General features: G+C 37.2%; 1 protein-coding gene across 1 annotated transcript in view; it reads right to left on the bottom strand.

Moving 5' to 3' along the window:
* arih1 (ariadne ubiquitin-conjugating enzyme E2 binding protein homolog 1 (Drosophila)) overlaps positions 1-16750 on the bottom strand; it is a 245209-nt gene that overhangs the window by 44135 nt on the left and 184324 nt on the right. The window contains exon 10 of the mRNA XM_028823941.2: positions 10626-10756. Coding sequence (XP_028679774.1) covers positions 10626-10756 — 131 coding nt within the window. The remainder of the gene's footprint in view (positions 1-10625; positions 10757-16750) is intronic.

Here is a 16750-nt window from a genome sequence, read left to right as displayed (position 1 = left end):
GTCGATTCGCCATCCACCATACGCCAAGGAATCACGGCGAGGTTGTTCCATTTGCCGGGAAAATTAAACGACTCATTTACCACTAGTTCAGTCATCTGTATTCAGGACAGTTTTTATAACCGGACTCAAGTTCACAATCGTTCAGTATATCATTCATTTTTGTTATTCATGTTTTGTGTTATATGTTACAGGGGCAAGGGAGGGTTTTGTTGTATTTATATATGGTGGTGTCTCATTGTTGATGTGGTGGAGGGATACTTATATTTATATTTATGTTTATATTTTTGCATTTGTCTTGTGGTTTCATTTAATACATTTAATCAGTTGATTTTTTTTTACATCATCTGCTTTTTGTGTACATATATTTACACCGTCGATTGTGCGGGAAAAGTGTAATTTGTTAGAGGTACGGCTTGATAGTTTAGATTCATCTCAGTAAATTATCCAGGCCACAGGTCTTGGAGGTGTAGTTGCCGGCTGGGTACGGGGTCGGCTGTTACAACGTGTTTAATTTAATTTTCTGTACAAACTACAATTAGTCTCCTTCAAAGTACTCTCCATTGGCGGAAATACACTTATCTAACCGTTTGTTCCATTGTTCGAAACATTTTTTAAATTCGTCTGAAGTAATGCCCATTAATGCTCTGGTCATTTCTTGTTTTACCTCTTCGACGTCAGCAAAACGCCTTCCTTTCAAGTCTTTTTTCATCCGAGGGAACAAAAAGAAATCACATGGAGCTAAATCCGGTGGGTAGGGTGGGTGGTTCAGGGTTGTCATACCGTTTCTTGACAAAAATTGGCGAATGCTGAGAGCAGTGTGAGATGGAGCGTTGTCATGATGAAAGAACCAATCGCCGGACTCCCACAAATCAGGGCATTTCCTTCTCACACTGTTGCGCAACCTACTTTTACAAAAAAAATTCACTGAACACAAGCACAACCTTCCAGACTGATGGCACTTGGCAGAGTGACTTGTGAGGAGTGTAACTAGATCGCCCTAGTGGCCCAACCACGTACTACAAGTACCAACCTAACAACAACAAAATTCCGGTTATTTTTGGGTCCCCCCTCGTACATATATATAAATACATATATATACATATATATATATATATACACATATATACATTATATATATACACATATATACATTATATATATATATATATATATATATATATATATATATATACATATACATACAGTGGGACAAAAAAGTATTTAGACAGCCGCCAATTGTGCAAGTTCTCCCACTTAAGATGAGAGAGGCCTGTAATTTTCATCATAGGTATACCTCAACTATGACAGACAAAATGAGAAAAAAAATCCAGAAAATCACATTGTCTGATTTTTGAAGAATTTATTTGCAAATTATGGTGGAAAAAAGTATTTGGTCAATAACAAAAGTTCATCTCAATACTTTGTTATATACCCTTTGTTGGCAATGACAGAGGTCAAACGTTTTCTGTAAGTCTTCACAAGGTTTTCACACACTGTTGCTGGTATTTTGGCCCATTCCTCCATGCAGATCTCCTCTAGAGCAGTGATGTTTTGGGGCTGTCGCTGGGCAACACTGACTTTCAACTCCCTCCAAAGATTTTGTATGGGGTTGAGATCTGGAGACTGGCTAGGCCACTCCAGGACCTTGAAATGCTTCTTACGAAGCCACTCCTTCGTTACCCAGGCGGTGTGTTTGGGATCATTGTCATGCTGAAAGACCTAGCCATGTTTCATCTTCAGTGCCCTTGCTGATGGAAGGAGGTTTTCATTCAAAATCTGACGATACATGGCCCCATTCATTCTTTCCTTTACACGGATCAGTCGTCCTGGTCCCTTTGCAGAAAAACAGCCCCAAAGCATGATGTTTCCACCCCCATGCTTTACAGTAGGCATGGTGTTCTTTGGATGCAACTCGGCATTCTTTCTCCTCCAAACACGACAAGTAGAGTTTTTTTCATCTGACCATATGACATTCTCCCAATCCTCTTCTGGATCCTCCAAATGCTCTCTAGCAAACTTCAGACGGGCCTGCACATGCACTGACTTAAGCAGAGGGAAGTTCTGGCACTGCAGGAATTGAGTCTCTGGCGGCGTAGTGTGTTACTGATGGTAGCCTTTGTCACTTTGGTCCCAGCTCTCTGCAGGTCATTCACTAGGTCCCCCCGTGTGGTTCTGGGATTTTTGCTCACCGTTCTTGTGATCATTTTGACCCCACGGGGTGAGATCTAGCGTGGAGCCCCAGACTGAGGGAAATTATCAGTGGTCTTGTATGTCTTCCATTTTCTAATAATTGCTCCCACAGTTGATTTCTTCACACCAAGCTGCTTACCTATTGCAGATTCAGTCTTCCCAGCCTGGTGCAGGTCTACAATTTTGTTTCTGGTGTCCTTTGACAGCTCTTTGGTCTTGGCCATAGTGGAGTCTGGAGTGTGACTGTTTGAGGTTGTGGACAGGTGTCTTTTATATTGATAACGAGTTCAAACAGGTGCCATTAATACAGGTAACGAGTGGAGGACAGACGAGCCTCTTACTGAAAAAGTTACAGGTCTGTGAGAGCCAGAAATCTTGCTTGTTTGTAGGTGACCAAATACTTATTTTCCTCCATAATTTGCAAATAAATTCTTTAAAATCAGACAATGTGATTTTCTGGATATTTTTTCTCATTTTGTCTCTCATAGTTGAGGTATACCTATGATGAAAATACATACACACACACACACACACACACACACACACACACACACACATATATATATATATATATATATATATATATATATATATATATATATATATATATATATATATACACACACACACACACACACACACATACACACACGCATATATATATATATATATATATATATATATATATATATTGCAGTTCTTGCCCAGCTGTATACATAGGACAAACGTCAAAAAGAATCGCAACACGTATAGAGGAGCATCAAAACGCCGTTAGAAGGAAGGAAGGAAGGACTCACAATCACCGATTTATACGCACACAAATTCAGCCGGACATACATTTAACTGGGACAATGTACAAATAAGATTTAAGGCCAGTACTAAAAGTGCCAGAGAGCTGGCTAAATGGTGGCTATCAAACGAAAACGCTATTAACAGACATTTGGACATGAAAACAGCATATGCAAACTTAAGAAGAAGAACATCCTCATAATAAAAAAAACTTTACGAACAACACCATCCTTAACCCCACCTCATTATCCCCCCTCCCGTACACACTCACCTACCCAAAAATGTTGCTATATATATTGCCTTTGATTCTTGTATGTCTAATCATAATCCTCTGATGACGGCTCCTGACAGGAGCTGAAAGCTCGGGAATAAAAACTACTTTATGATACGTGATTCATTCTCTCCCTTTGTGGAGACTACAAATATGCAAACCATATCACAAACCTTCGCTTCCATATTTATCTATCTATCTATATATATCTATCTATCTGTCTATATATCTATATATACACACACACACTGTATATATCTTGTGGTGGAACATATCCAGAGCTATACTTCCCCCAGACCAATAGATGGCAGCCCCCCTGGGTTGCATCAGTGCATCGGACTCCCACAGGGCTCCATGGGAGTTGGAGTTTGGTGCAGGTCTGTTGGGTTCTGTGGCAACTGCGAGGGGGTGCTGCAGGTACTGTTAAGCCCTGTGTGGCACCACTTCCACCACACCCCTATAAAAGGAGCCAGCCTCCATTACTCCGGGAGCCAGACCCTGGAGGAGGTGGACAAATCTTGCTGGAGGAGGACTGAAAGCGAAGAGAGAGAGAGAGAGAAGAGAATGAAAAAGAAAGGTGTGTTTTGTGCAGTGTCCTGTGCTGGAACTGAAACATTATAGGTCGCGTTTCCCACGAAGAGGAAAAAAAAAAAAAGTAAAAGCATGTGCCTATGTTGGGATTGGGCAGCAGAAGAACCCTCTGCAGGCCACAATCTACAAATATATATATACACACACATTTTATATATTTCATGAATTAAATGAAAATCTTACATTGTATTTGAAGTAAACAAGCTGCATAGGTAGACATATTGGTACGGGTTGGAACACTTCAGTGATACCACAGGATATCACTCAACAGATAGTACAACCAATTGAACTGTGCAATAATATAGAATCAAGCACAATCAGTTATATAATATTTATTATGTACACAAGTAAATGTGGAGTAAAATAAACATGAAGATGATTTAAATGAACAGCTTACATTGTATTTGAAGTAAACAAGCAGCATAGGCAGACATATTGGTACAGGGGTGGAATAATGCCGCTGTCCACATTGATGTTTACAATTCTACTGAAGCCAGAGTTGGAGGGTTTTGTTTTGCACTTCACAGATGTATGTCCATAACGGCCTACTGTATATATGTGTACTATTTGAGTCTATCCAAGTTATGCTGATAAAATTTCAATTTGGCCTCATGATGGACTTCATGTTTTCATCCTTTTTGCCCCACTGTTGTTTGTCCTGTTTGTTGCAATAAGCTCTAATTAACTAAACGTTAAAACATATTTATGCATAATCATGCTTGCATCAGACTGTGGAAATCACAAGATACAGTATGATTCAATGCAATTATAAAGCAATTCTTAATGAATTTTGATTTTTGACTTATATGATTTTTTTCTCCCAAAATGTGACCACTTACTGTGTTTAAAACAAAATTATAATTCATCTTGAAAAATATCCTAAACTTAATACCATTAATTTTCATTATTACAACAACAAATGGAAGTGCCAGATGGCAAATCCCATCATGTGTACAGATACTTCACAGAATTGTGCCCATTCCACAAGAAAAATAAATATGCACCAGTATGGCAGAATTTTTAGTTTAAATTACTATGAATATTAGACCGTCTCAATCACTACACATACTGTAACATAAATGTACTTATATTACTCATTGTAAGTACGAGATATTTGTATAAAAAACGAAAATATATACAAAGACAGACACAAGATGCTATGCTTGACATAATTTGAAAGTTAAGCTACAGCAAACTCTCACTCATCATCACAACCGAGTCAAAAGACAAAGACTGCAGGCAGGAAGTGATTTTTATACTGGGTGACGTAATTTCCAAATTAATCTGTGTCACACCACTCCCTTCCTGTAATTGCAGCTGATGCAGGAATGTTCCATTTAATGTGTTTCGGCCAGACAAGCCAATCTACTTCCCGGACTTACTATAGTAAGTTTTTTTTTTTTTTTGTAACTATCTTGGGATGTTCTTCTTTGAAATAATGCATGCATTAAACCAATGCTGCACAATTCTTACTTTGCAGCAGCAGATGGCTATGAAGATGCTTGCATTTTGACTAGGCACACATGAAGTGCAGTAGGCTTTTCCTGAACCCGCACCTGAGGGTGCAAAATTAAAATATTCATGGCAGCGCATACTCACACTTCAACTGCTTAATAAGGTAAGTGATTTTGCTTTGCTAAGAGTAAGTCATTTTACACTAGTTTAAAAACTTTTGTTTCTTTAAGGCTGGCAACTGAATAACAACACTGATCACAAGTGAATGTACACTTTTTGTTTTAATCTGGTCAATTCCTGACCATGAATTGATCATGGCAGAAAAAGAGTTGGGCTTTATCTGATTGACTGGGACCAAAATAAACTATTATGTAAAATAGATTACATTTGTTTCTGTGTGGATTTATTAGCCATTTAACAATTTAACAATATTTCAGACTACTTCAAACTAGAACATAGTACTTAACAAAAATGCCCCCTATTACCATTGCTCTTTGCAATCACCATTGAGCCATGGTTGTTTACTTTCAAAATGCATCAGAGATAAAGGGGATTATTAGAGAAGGAGAAAATAACACTATATGCAAATGAAATGGTACAGTATACAGGTCAAAGCCCGTTATAGCGAATACCAAAGTAATGAAAATTTCAGAATAAAGAACATTTTTCATATAACATCATGTTAAATGAATTTGTTTTTAAAAACATGTAAGTTTCAGAACAACATGTTTTTTCAACTAAAAATGGCCACAGAAAATAATGTGATGCAAAAAAATGTTTAATGCCACACCTACACTTTTGCTGAGTCTTGGGAACCCTGCAACAGCTGTCTTTCTTGTTAGACCAAAAGAAAGTGACAGTCTGTTGCAAAATGTCTGGTCTCGGGTAGTCTCAGCGAGAGTGTTGGCACGACATCATACACATAGCCAAGTTCTGAGTTCATGCTCCACCGAGAGTCTGCATGGGTAATTGTGTCATGTGCGGATACTGTACTGTCAAGTTTCATAGTGCTTCTCAAAGTTTTCTTTGAGAACCACCAAAAAAAGTGAGAAAAGGCGTCAGTTTACGTTGAAAAAAAATTAACAATCCTGAAAAAAGCTGACTCCGGAATGAAGAAAAATGATGTGGCGAAAGCATTCAGAATCATGCCTTCATCTAACAACTCGTTTTCATTCTGTGTTTTCATTGCTGTATTTCTCTTAAAAAAAGTTCCATCTAATGTCCCATTGTCAAATACAATATTTTTTATAGTTTAAGGAGCGCTGTTTTATATACAGGTACTGTCAAGCTTGGTTCACAGAGTTACACAACAAGGTGAGTTCAGGTTTTCAAGGAAAATAAAGGTACTTTATTACTGTATACAGAAGGCAGGTGCAATCTGAAGACTTCAAGCAAAATAGGAGCTATTAGGAGCCATGAAATGGACAAGCATCATGCTTCTATCTTCAGATTAGAAGAACACCAGCGGCACAGCACGGCACGGTCTGGAGAAGAGAGATCAGGAAGGAGGGTACGAGGAAGAGCATATCAAAGCCTGGTGTTAAATGTTCTAAACATTGAACAAGCATGTTACGCAGTAAGCCTACTCCTGCAGAGACCAACAGATTACTTTTCCTTTGGTTTAATGTTTAAGGAGCTGTTCTTGTGCTGCTGCCATTAGAGACTGTAAATCACTTGGTGACCCTGGTCACAATACTATCCTTAATTACCCCATTATCCCTTATAATGAAATATTGTTATGGTCCCACGAGTTTCATTATAATGGGATTCCACCTGTATATCTGACACACAAAATTTAGTGCTAGCAGTCCTAAAAGCAAAGTTACCTGGACTCAAAATCAGTTTGAATAAAAGTGTGCTTTTTCCAGTGAACTCTCTAGCACACAATATTAGACTGGACACCTTTCCATTTATCTTAGCAGATAAGTTTAAATACCATGGGGTAAATATTACAAGTAAATAAAAAGCTTTTTTTCAACAATATTTCACTGTTTTTGCATGGAAAAAAATTAAAGATGTGAATAGATGGTCTACCCTCTGATGAGATGAACATCCCTCCCAAGCTTCTTTTCCTATGTCAAAGCATACCCATATAAAATTACAAATTACTTTTTATGAAATTAGACTCAATCATAACCACATTTATTTGGAATTCGAAAAATCCATGCATCCAAAGGGCAACTCTACAACGTCCTAAAGCAGAAGGAGACATGACACTACCTAACTTTCAATTTTATTACGGGACAGCAAATATACAGGCCATAAAGACCTGGACATCAACACAAATCAATGAATTTACATAAGCCTGGTCTGCAACAGAATTAAAATCTTGCAGTACTTCTTTATATTCCCTGCTCTGTGCCCCAGTAAATACAAATTACCATCAATACACCAATAATCCATTTGCCCTTCATCCACTCAGGTTATGGAAACACTTTAAGACAGAGAAGCTTCTATCTGTTGCACCTCTACATAACAACAACCTTTTTCTACCCTCTCAAACACACACAGTGTTTAACGTTTGGAAAATGTTCAGGATTAAAACACTTAAAAGAGATTTGTACATAGATAATGTATTTGCATCTAATGAACTCTACGCTTCAAACTTAACTTTTCATCAACATAATTTTTCCACCACTTTCAAATTAGAAACTTTGCAAAACGGAACCTGCTCAATTTTCTCACCTCCCACCCATTTCTATTCCAGAAGAAATATTGATTAGTTTTGAAGTCTCAGATAGGATCTCTACAATACATCAAAACATTTTAAAGCCCCTTCCATTCAAGTGGAAGGCAGCCATGCATAGAATACACTCTAGCTCCATATGCACAAAGCACTAAATCCTTCAACTTAAAGTATTTTATTAAGTGCATTTATCTCATTTAAAATTGTCAAATATATTCAGAGCAAGATTCAACCTGTGAATGTTGCAATCTTGTTTCAGCCCCACTGGGTCACATGTTTTGGGCGTGCACCAAATTAACATCATTCTGGACAAAAATCTTTGAATGCCTATCAGATAGCCATGGTTTAAAATCAATCCTAACCCATTAACAGCTGTGTTTGGTGTACTTCCACATGGGCTTACAGTGGAGAAAGAAAAACTATAATTGCCTTTACCTCACTAGCACATAGACTTCTCTTGCTCAACTGGAATAATCCCACCCCACCTCTTTTATGTCAGTGGGTAACTGATGTTCTACTGTATACTATTTGAAATTGGAAAAAAAATTCAAATTTTCATTTAGAAGATCTGTGGCAGGATCTAATCAATAATATATAAAATAAGCATTAGGGCCGGGAATCAATTAAAAAAATTAACTAGAAAAAGAGGATGCAACATCAACAAGGTTCTGTTCCAAGACCTCCGCTTCCCCCAGGAAAGCAAACTCAGTGTCAGGTGCCCCTTCAATGTAATAGGAACCACAGCATAGAGAGAAGTGTGTACATTGCAACAGGTACACAGGTCGTAAATGTAGGAAGAACGGTCCTTGGGTGTGTGGGAACTGGAAACACCACCATGCACCAAAATCTGGAGACTGAGCAAGATTGGGGGGAAAAAAAGAAATGCGGTCACTGATTACAACTGCAAGAAGTCATGAGAATGAATATGAATAATGTTGCATCAGTGCCACAATGTTTTCCAAAATGTATTATACAAGTCATAAAATTAATAATTCCAAATATCATATTTATGTCTCTGTTTTTTGTCAGTGTGGCTTTGACATCATGGACCATAAAGTGCATAGTAATTCAGCATGAGCAGGAACACGCAATAAAACTGAATAAAAAAAATTCAAGTGACAATGACATACCAAAAAAGCATGACACACCAGCGTTTGTGTCAGGTTTTATCCCTCCAGATCAGAGAATTTCCAGTTTCATTGTCTCAAATCACCACTCACACCCACAGTTATTCCCAGTTTCAAAGAAAATCTAACAATGTCAGATCTGGTGGGGGTTGGGGGTGGAGAGATGGGTTGTATCATGATCGTGACTGAGAGAATAAAAAGTGAAAAAAAGAAATGCTAACTTTTACAAGTACTATAAATTTAAACTGGCTGTTACAGACGCAAATCAAATGTATGTTTTTATTGTATAATATTAACAATAACAAAAGCTCACTACTCAAAATGGTAAATTTGCAAGGATCGATCCCGCGGCCTCTTGATTACAAGTCAGCAGTTCTTACCACCATCTACTCTAAGTACCATGATGTTCCAAAAATGATGGATGGATTAAAAGTCAGAAGTCTGTATGACCATCAGCATCAAGTGACTCCGTGAGAACCCTAACTACAAAAAGGACTATTTCATTTATGTTAGGTAGAATGCCCAGAGGGGACTGGGCGGTCTCGTGGCCTGGAACCCACACAGATTTTATTTTTTTCTCCAGCTTTCTGGAGTTTTTTTTTTTGTTTTATCTGTCCACCCTGGCCATCGGACCTTACTCCTTTTCTATGTTAACTAATGTTGCCTTATTTTAATTTCTTATTTTGTCTTTTATTTTTCTTTTCTTCATTATGTAAAGCACTTTGAGCTACTTTTTGTATGAAAATGTGCTATATAAATAAATGTTGCTGTTGTTGTTACCGCTGCACCAAAGAAAGCCGCCGTATTGCACTTGCACCTTTTGTGAAGGTGTTTATTTGACATTTCGACTTCAGGCTTCACACATTTAATAAAGTTCATGTCTACATTTTGTCATTTATTACTAAAACATGAAAAACATTTGTTTTAACGCTGTGTTTACATAGATTGTTGTAGACACGGAACACAAATGAAATGTATGTATTCCAAATCAGGATGTATTATTTACCCTCTACAACTCCAAGCACTTCACTGCAAGATAAACACTGAGAACCTTCTTTGTGAATTGAACTGCGGCTGTGGGCGGGGGGATGGGAGACCAGTTTTTTTCATAGGCTTTGGTAATTCTAGTGTCTACATTAACTGTATACTGCTTTCAAAACCTACAAAAGAACAGATTTACTCAACACCACGATTTATTGAGCCCAACACTGAAAAGCTAGAAACACCCATCTTTAATGAAGAGTAATTAATTGGATTTCATTATAAATGAAGATGAATGTTGTAAAAATGGAAGATACAGTCAGCTCCACAAAAATTAACTTTCTTTAAAACTTGGAAAAGTGCAGATCTTGTGGTATCAGCATAGTCTTTATTCATATTAAACATACTGATCCATTTAACACATAAATGTAAAAAAAAAAAAAAAAGAGCAACTAAACATGATATCTACTGTAGATATGTTCTCACTAACCCTAAAACAAAGATAAGCAAGGTCAGTTTAAATACACAAACTCACCATGCAGATCCATGAGGTTCCCAAGGTCCAAGGCAAACCCAACAAAATTCTGCTTTACAGTTCTGGTTACGACACACCATGTGATTACAGCCCCCATCTTTCTCTATAGTCACATGGCATTTTGGACATTCCTAGAAATACAGACCACTTTAATCCACAACATATGCAAAACAAAACCAGTTATTTTAGACAGTAAGACAAACTGCATATGACCATCAATCTACTGAATAAAATACACAGTGGTCCAAAGTAACAATCCATTATTTTCTACATGATGGTCATGTAAAGAAACGTACTTGAAAATTATTGCACTTGTGCTGTATAGCTGAACCTTCATAACCTGGTAAATTTAGGGCCTGTGATGGACTTGGTGAGTTTAAGTGAAAAACTAACTAATTTGAAACCAAAATTTATATCAGAAAGTAAATAATAGTGTACAGATGTAGGAAAGCGAGGTATATTCTAATACCACATTATTATAAGTTAAAATCCACAATAGTAGCATACATACTGTTTTTTCCAAGCATCACAGTACAGGAACAGTGGAATAAATTAGTACAACTGACAGATTCATTTAAATTTCAATAAATAATAGTATTACATGATAGTCTATAAATTCAAATGTATTTGGACTTTAGTAGAAAGACTGACAATATTAAATAATTAACTCAATTAAATTGGTTTACAATATACACTTTAAAGTAGGAACACTTCTTACATGAGTTTTCAAGGTCACCTTCAAGAATTTATTCTGGCTTACATTTTACAATACTCATAACTTCATAAAATATGTTTATAAAGTAAAGAAACATTATTAAAATTTAATGCAGGGCACTTTTCCCCTACTGTTAGCATTTAAAGTTTATTCCTAAAAGGAAAAACAAACAATTTATATGACACTCTTATGGACTATCAAAGGAGAGTATACTTTATCCAGTTGCTACAAAAAAAAGGATATGAAGGTCAAAATTGCTGTTTTTGTAGTTGCTTCAAGCTACTCAAGCAAATTCAGATATGACATTAAAGAAAGAGTGTAAGCTGGAAGGTCAAAGGTCTCAATCATAACCTAAAAAAAGTATCTCCCAAATCAAAGGCTTTAAGGCCAAGATATTGTTTTTACAGCAGACTCACCTACAAGGTAAGAGACAAGTTTCAACTGAAAAGAGACTTGATCTGGAAATTTTTTTATTACAGCTATGATAAGAAAACCAGAGGTGTGGGAATTTTAATCCAAAAAACAATCACACTTGTAGTATTTGATCCTGAACAGTGCTTTGTAATGGTGACAGGAAACGCATTCAAATCTAGTGTGACCTTGGTAAACATATGCACCTAATGTAGATAGTATTTGCACTGATTCCTAATATGAGCACTAATTATTATAATAATGGCTAGAGATTCTAATTGTGCTTTAAACCCATACATGGATAGCTTCTTAATTATAAAAAAAACAAAAAAACTATAACATCTAAAACATAAGAGATACTTGCACAAATCACTGTGGATCACAATAAGACCACAGACATTTCTGAAGACATCATTATGCTACAGAGATGTTACATCAACAAAGAGTGATGACCCAGTATCAAAGTTTATCATATTACCTATCACACAATGCATCCTCTACTATGCTTCACAGATAGTGTCATCCTTTGTATCTACAGTTCAATCTAGTCTCTACAGTTTTACTTTGCTGTCATTAGAGTATACAGTATTGTCAACTGTTCAGTACATTAGAGGCATGAAATCCTCACAACGTACAGTTAGAACACAGGAGTTAACATTCTTACCATTCTATGCAATTTCAACTGAAAAAAAAAATTCTAACTTATGTTTTATTACTTTGTTGTTCAATGATATTTTCTAAGCTACCTATGATGCACAGTATGATTTTTAATACACATACTAACAGAAACAAATTTAAATAAACTACCTCTTCAGATCAACAAATATGACTAGTTTTACCTTAAATTCATTTCTTTAAGATTTTTAAATTAAAGTTAAATGCACACTGCCATTACTGATAAATGACTTTGCTATGGGCTTACAGGCAGGTATACTAAAATAAACAGTTCAAAATGAAAAAAATAGATTTGGTATTATTAATAGTCCTTGAAGTCCAATCATTGGGAGAAAGAAAAGAAATATCTGACAGATCCCTTTGTCATATTTTGCTACCAAGGGAACCACGACAGAAACTAACGTATTGCATAGCATGAAAATGAAATATCAAGTTTGTGTTATACAGGGATTTCGCCGCCTAAGGATGTAAAATTATATGACTCTGTGATGGCTTTCCAACACAGTTACACATTCCCAAAGTATTACAGGCTAACTCCTTTTCAGAGAGCCAAAAATGTGTTTTCTTGCTTATGTCAGTGCTGCATGAATGCTTTCCAGGTAAGGCAAATTCAGCTGCAATCTCACAACATTTACCCTGCACCATTCTGTTTGAATCACTGGGAATGTCAAACTACATGACTGGAGTGCATTGTGAGCCCAGACTCACTAAGATTAAGTAAATGAGGTCTGCGGCTGAAAATCAGTGGAAAATTAATATAGTGGGACAAGGCCTCAAGGGAACAAAGTTAATAGCAAATTTGTTCAGCAGCCAATAGGCTAATTACAGTTGGTTTTTTTTGGATAAATTAGAAAACCTTAATTACACTTAGCCTGCAGATTTATAGGAGGCAACTTCAACCGAGTATGCAAAAGGCATATGAGGAAGTGAAAACAGGCAGAAGCTGACAGTTATCCTGAAAGTAATAGCTAATTTAACAGTTGTCTGATGCTGTCAACGTAGCTCCTGATTTTTAAAAAGCTTCAAGAAAAAAAGAATAAAAAAGAAATGTAGCACTACCTAGGTAAAATTAGAATAGAAAGGATAAAAACAAAAAGTTAAAAAATTTAGCAAGCTGTAACACTGCTGAAAATTTAATCACCACAACAGTGAGGCAAGTTTCTTAACTACTAGCTTTAGTTTATATTATGAAAACTATTATCAAACCACTAACACCTATATTTGTTTCTTTTTTCTTGCTGACAGATAAACTTCAAATAAACTAATTCATTACCAAGTAATATAAATCAGAAAGTGTATTATTCAAAAAAATGCAAAGTACACATTTAAACAAACCCTGTCACACTATCCTCCACATACAGCTATAAGCTATACGACTGAAGTGATTATATATACACACACACACACATATACATACATACATTATATATATATATATATATATATATATATATATATATATATATATATATATATACACACACACACACACATATACACATACATATATATATACAGTGGTGTGAAAAACTATTTGCCCCCTTCCTGATTTCTTATTCTTTTGCATGTTTGTCACACAAAATGTTTCTGATCATCAAACACATTTAACCATTAGTCAAATATAACACAAGTAAACACAAAATGCAGTTTGTAAATGGGTGGTTTTTATTATTTAGGGAGAAAAAAAAATCCAAACCTACATGGCCCTGTGTGAAAAAGTAATTTGCCCCCTGAACCTAATAACTGGTTGGGCCACCCTTAGCAGCAATAGCTGCAATCAAGCGTTTGCGATAACTTGCAATGAGTCTTTTTACAGCGCTCTGGAGGAATTTTGGCCCACTCATCTTTGCAAAATTGTTGTAATTCAGCTTTATTTGAGGGTTTTCTAGCATGAACCGCCTTTGTAAGGTCATGCCATAGCATCTCAATTGGATTCAGGTCAGGACTTTGACTAGGCCACTCCAAAGTCTTCATTTTGTTTTTCTTCAGCCATTCAGAGGTGGATTTGCTGGTGTGTTTTGGGTCATTGTCCCTGTTGCAGCACCCAAGATCGCTTCAGCTTTAGTTGACGAACAGATGGCCGGACATTCTCCTTCAGGATTTTTGGTAGACAGTAGAATTCATGGTTCCATCTATCACAGCAAGCCTTCCAGGTCCTGAAGCAGCAAAACAACCCCAGACCATCACACTACCACCACCATATTTTACTGTTGGTATGATGTTCTTTTTCTGAAATGCTGTGTTCCTTTTACACCAGATGTAACGGGACATTTGCCTTCCAAAAAGATCAACTTTTGTCTCATCAGTCCACAAGGTATTTTCCCAAAAGTCTTGGCAATCATTGAGATGTTTCTTAGCAAAATTGAGACGAGCCCTAATGTTCTTTTTGCTTAACAGTGGTTTGCGTCTTGGAAATCTGCCATGCAGGCCGTTTTTGCCCAGTCTCTTTCTTATGGTGGAGTCGTGAACACTGACCTTAATTGAGGCAAGTGAGGCCTGCAGTTCTTTAGACGTTGTCCTGGGGTCTTTTGTGACCTCTCGGATGAGTCGTCTCTGCGCTCTTGGGGTAATTTTGGGTCGGCCGGCCACTCCTGGGAAGGTTCACCACTGTTCCATGTTTTTTGCCATTTGTGGATAATGGCTCTCACTGTGGTTCGCTGGAGTCCCAAAGCTTTAGAAATGGCTTTATAACCTTTACCAGACTGATAGATCTCAATTACTTCTGTTCTCATTTGTTCCTGAATTTCTTCGGATCTTGGCATGATGTCTAGCTTTTGAGGTGCTTTTGGTCTACTTCTCTGTGTCAGGCAGCTCCTATTTAAGTGATTTCTTGATTGAACAGGTGTGGCAGTAATCAAGGCCTGGGGGTGGCTACGGAAATTGAACTCAGGTGTGATACACCACAGTTAGGTTATTTTTTAACAAGGGGGCAATTACTTTTTCACACAGGGCCATGTAGGTTTTGATTTTTTTTCTCCCTAAATAATAAAAACCATCATTTAAAAAACTGCATTTTGTGTTTACTTGTGTTATATTTGACTAATGGTTAAATGTGTTTGATGATCAGAAACATTTTGTGTGACAAACATGCAAAAGAATAAGAAATCAGGAAGGGGGCAAATAGTTTTTCACACCACTGTATATATATATATATATACACACACATATACACAAACATATATATATATATATATATATATACACACACACACACACACACACATACATATATATATATATATACATATATATATATATATATATATATATACATACACATATACATACATACACACACACACACAGTGCATCCGGAAAGTATTCACAGCGCATCACTTTTTCCACATTTTGTTATGTTACAGCCTTATTCCAAAATGGATTAAATTCATTTTTCTCCTCAGAATTCTGCACACAACACCCCATAATGACAATGTGAAAAAAGTTTACTTGAGGTTTTTGCAAATTTATTAAAAATAAAAAAAACTGAGAAATCACATGTACATAAGTATTCACAGCCTTTGATCAATACTTTGTCTATGCACCTTTGGTAGCAATTGCAGCCTCAAGTCTTGTTGAATATGATGCCACAAGCTTGGCACACCTATCCTTGGCCAGTTTCGCCCATTCCTCTTTGCAGCACCTCTCAAGCTCCATCAGGTTGGATGGGAAGCGTCGGTGCACAGCCATTTTAAGATCTCTCCAGAGATGTTCAATCGGATTCAAGTCTGGGCTCTGGCTGGGCCACTCAAGGACATTCACAGAGTTGTCCTGAAGCCACTCCTTTGATATCTTGGCTGTGTGCTAAGGGTTGTTGTCCTGCTGAAAGATGAAACCATCGCCCCAGTCTGAGGTCAAGAGCGCTCTGGAGCAGGTTTTCATCCAGGATGTCTCTGTACATTGCTGCAGTCATCTTTCCCTTTATCCGGACTAGTCTCCCAGTTCCTGCCGCTGAACAACATCCTCACAGCATGATGCTGCCAACCACCATGCTTCACTGTAGGGATGGTGCCAGGTTTCCTCCAAACGTGACGCCTGGCATTCACACCAAAGAGTTCAATCTTTGTCTCATCAGACCAGAGAATTTTCTTTCTCATGGTCTGAGAGTCCTTCAGGTGCCTTTTGGCAAACTCCAGGCGGGCTGCTATGTGCCTTTTACTAAGGAGTGGCTTCCGTCTGGCCACTCTACCATACAGGCCTGATTGGTGGATTGCTGCAGAGATGGTTGTCTCTCTCTGGAAGGTTCTCCTCTCTCCACAGAGGACCTCTGGAGCTCTGACAGAGTGACCATCGGGTTCTTGGTCACCTCCCTGACTAAGGCCCTTCT

This window comes from Erpetoichthys calabaricus, chromosome 17 (genome assembly GCF_900747795.2).
Source record: "Erpetoichthys calabaricus chromosome 17, fErpCal1.3, whole genome shotgun sequence".
NCBI lineage: Eukaryota > Metazoa > Chordata > Cladistia > Polypteriformes > Polypteridae > Erpetoichthys > Erpetoichthys calabaricus.
The sequence above is the reverse complement of the archived record's forward strand: the minus strand, read 5'-3'. Positions and strand labels throughout refer to the sequence as shown.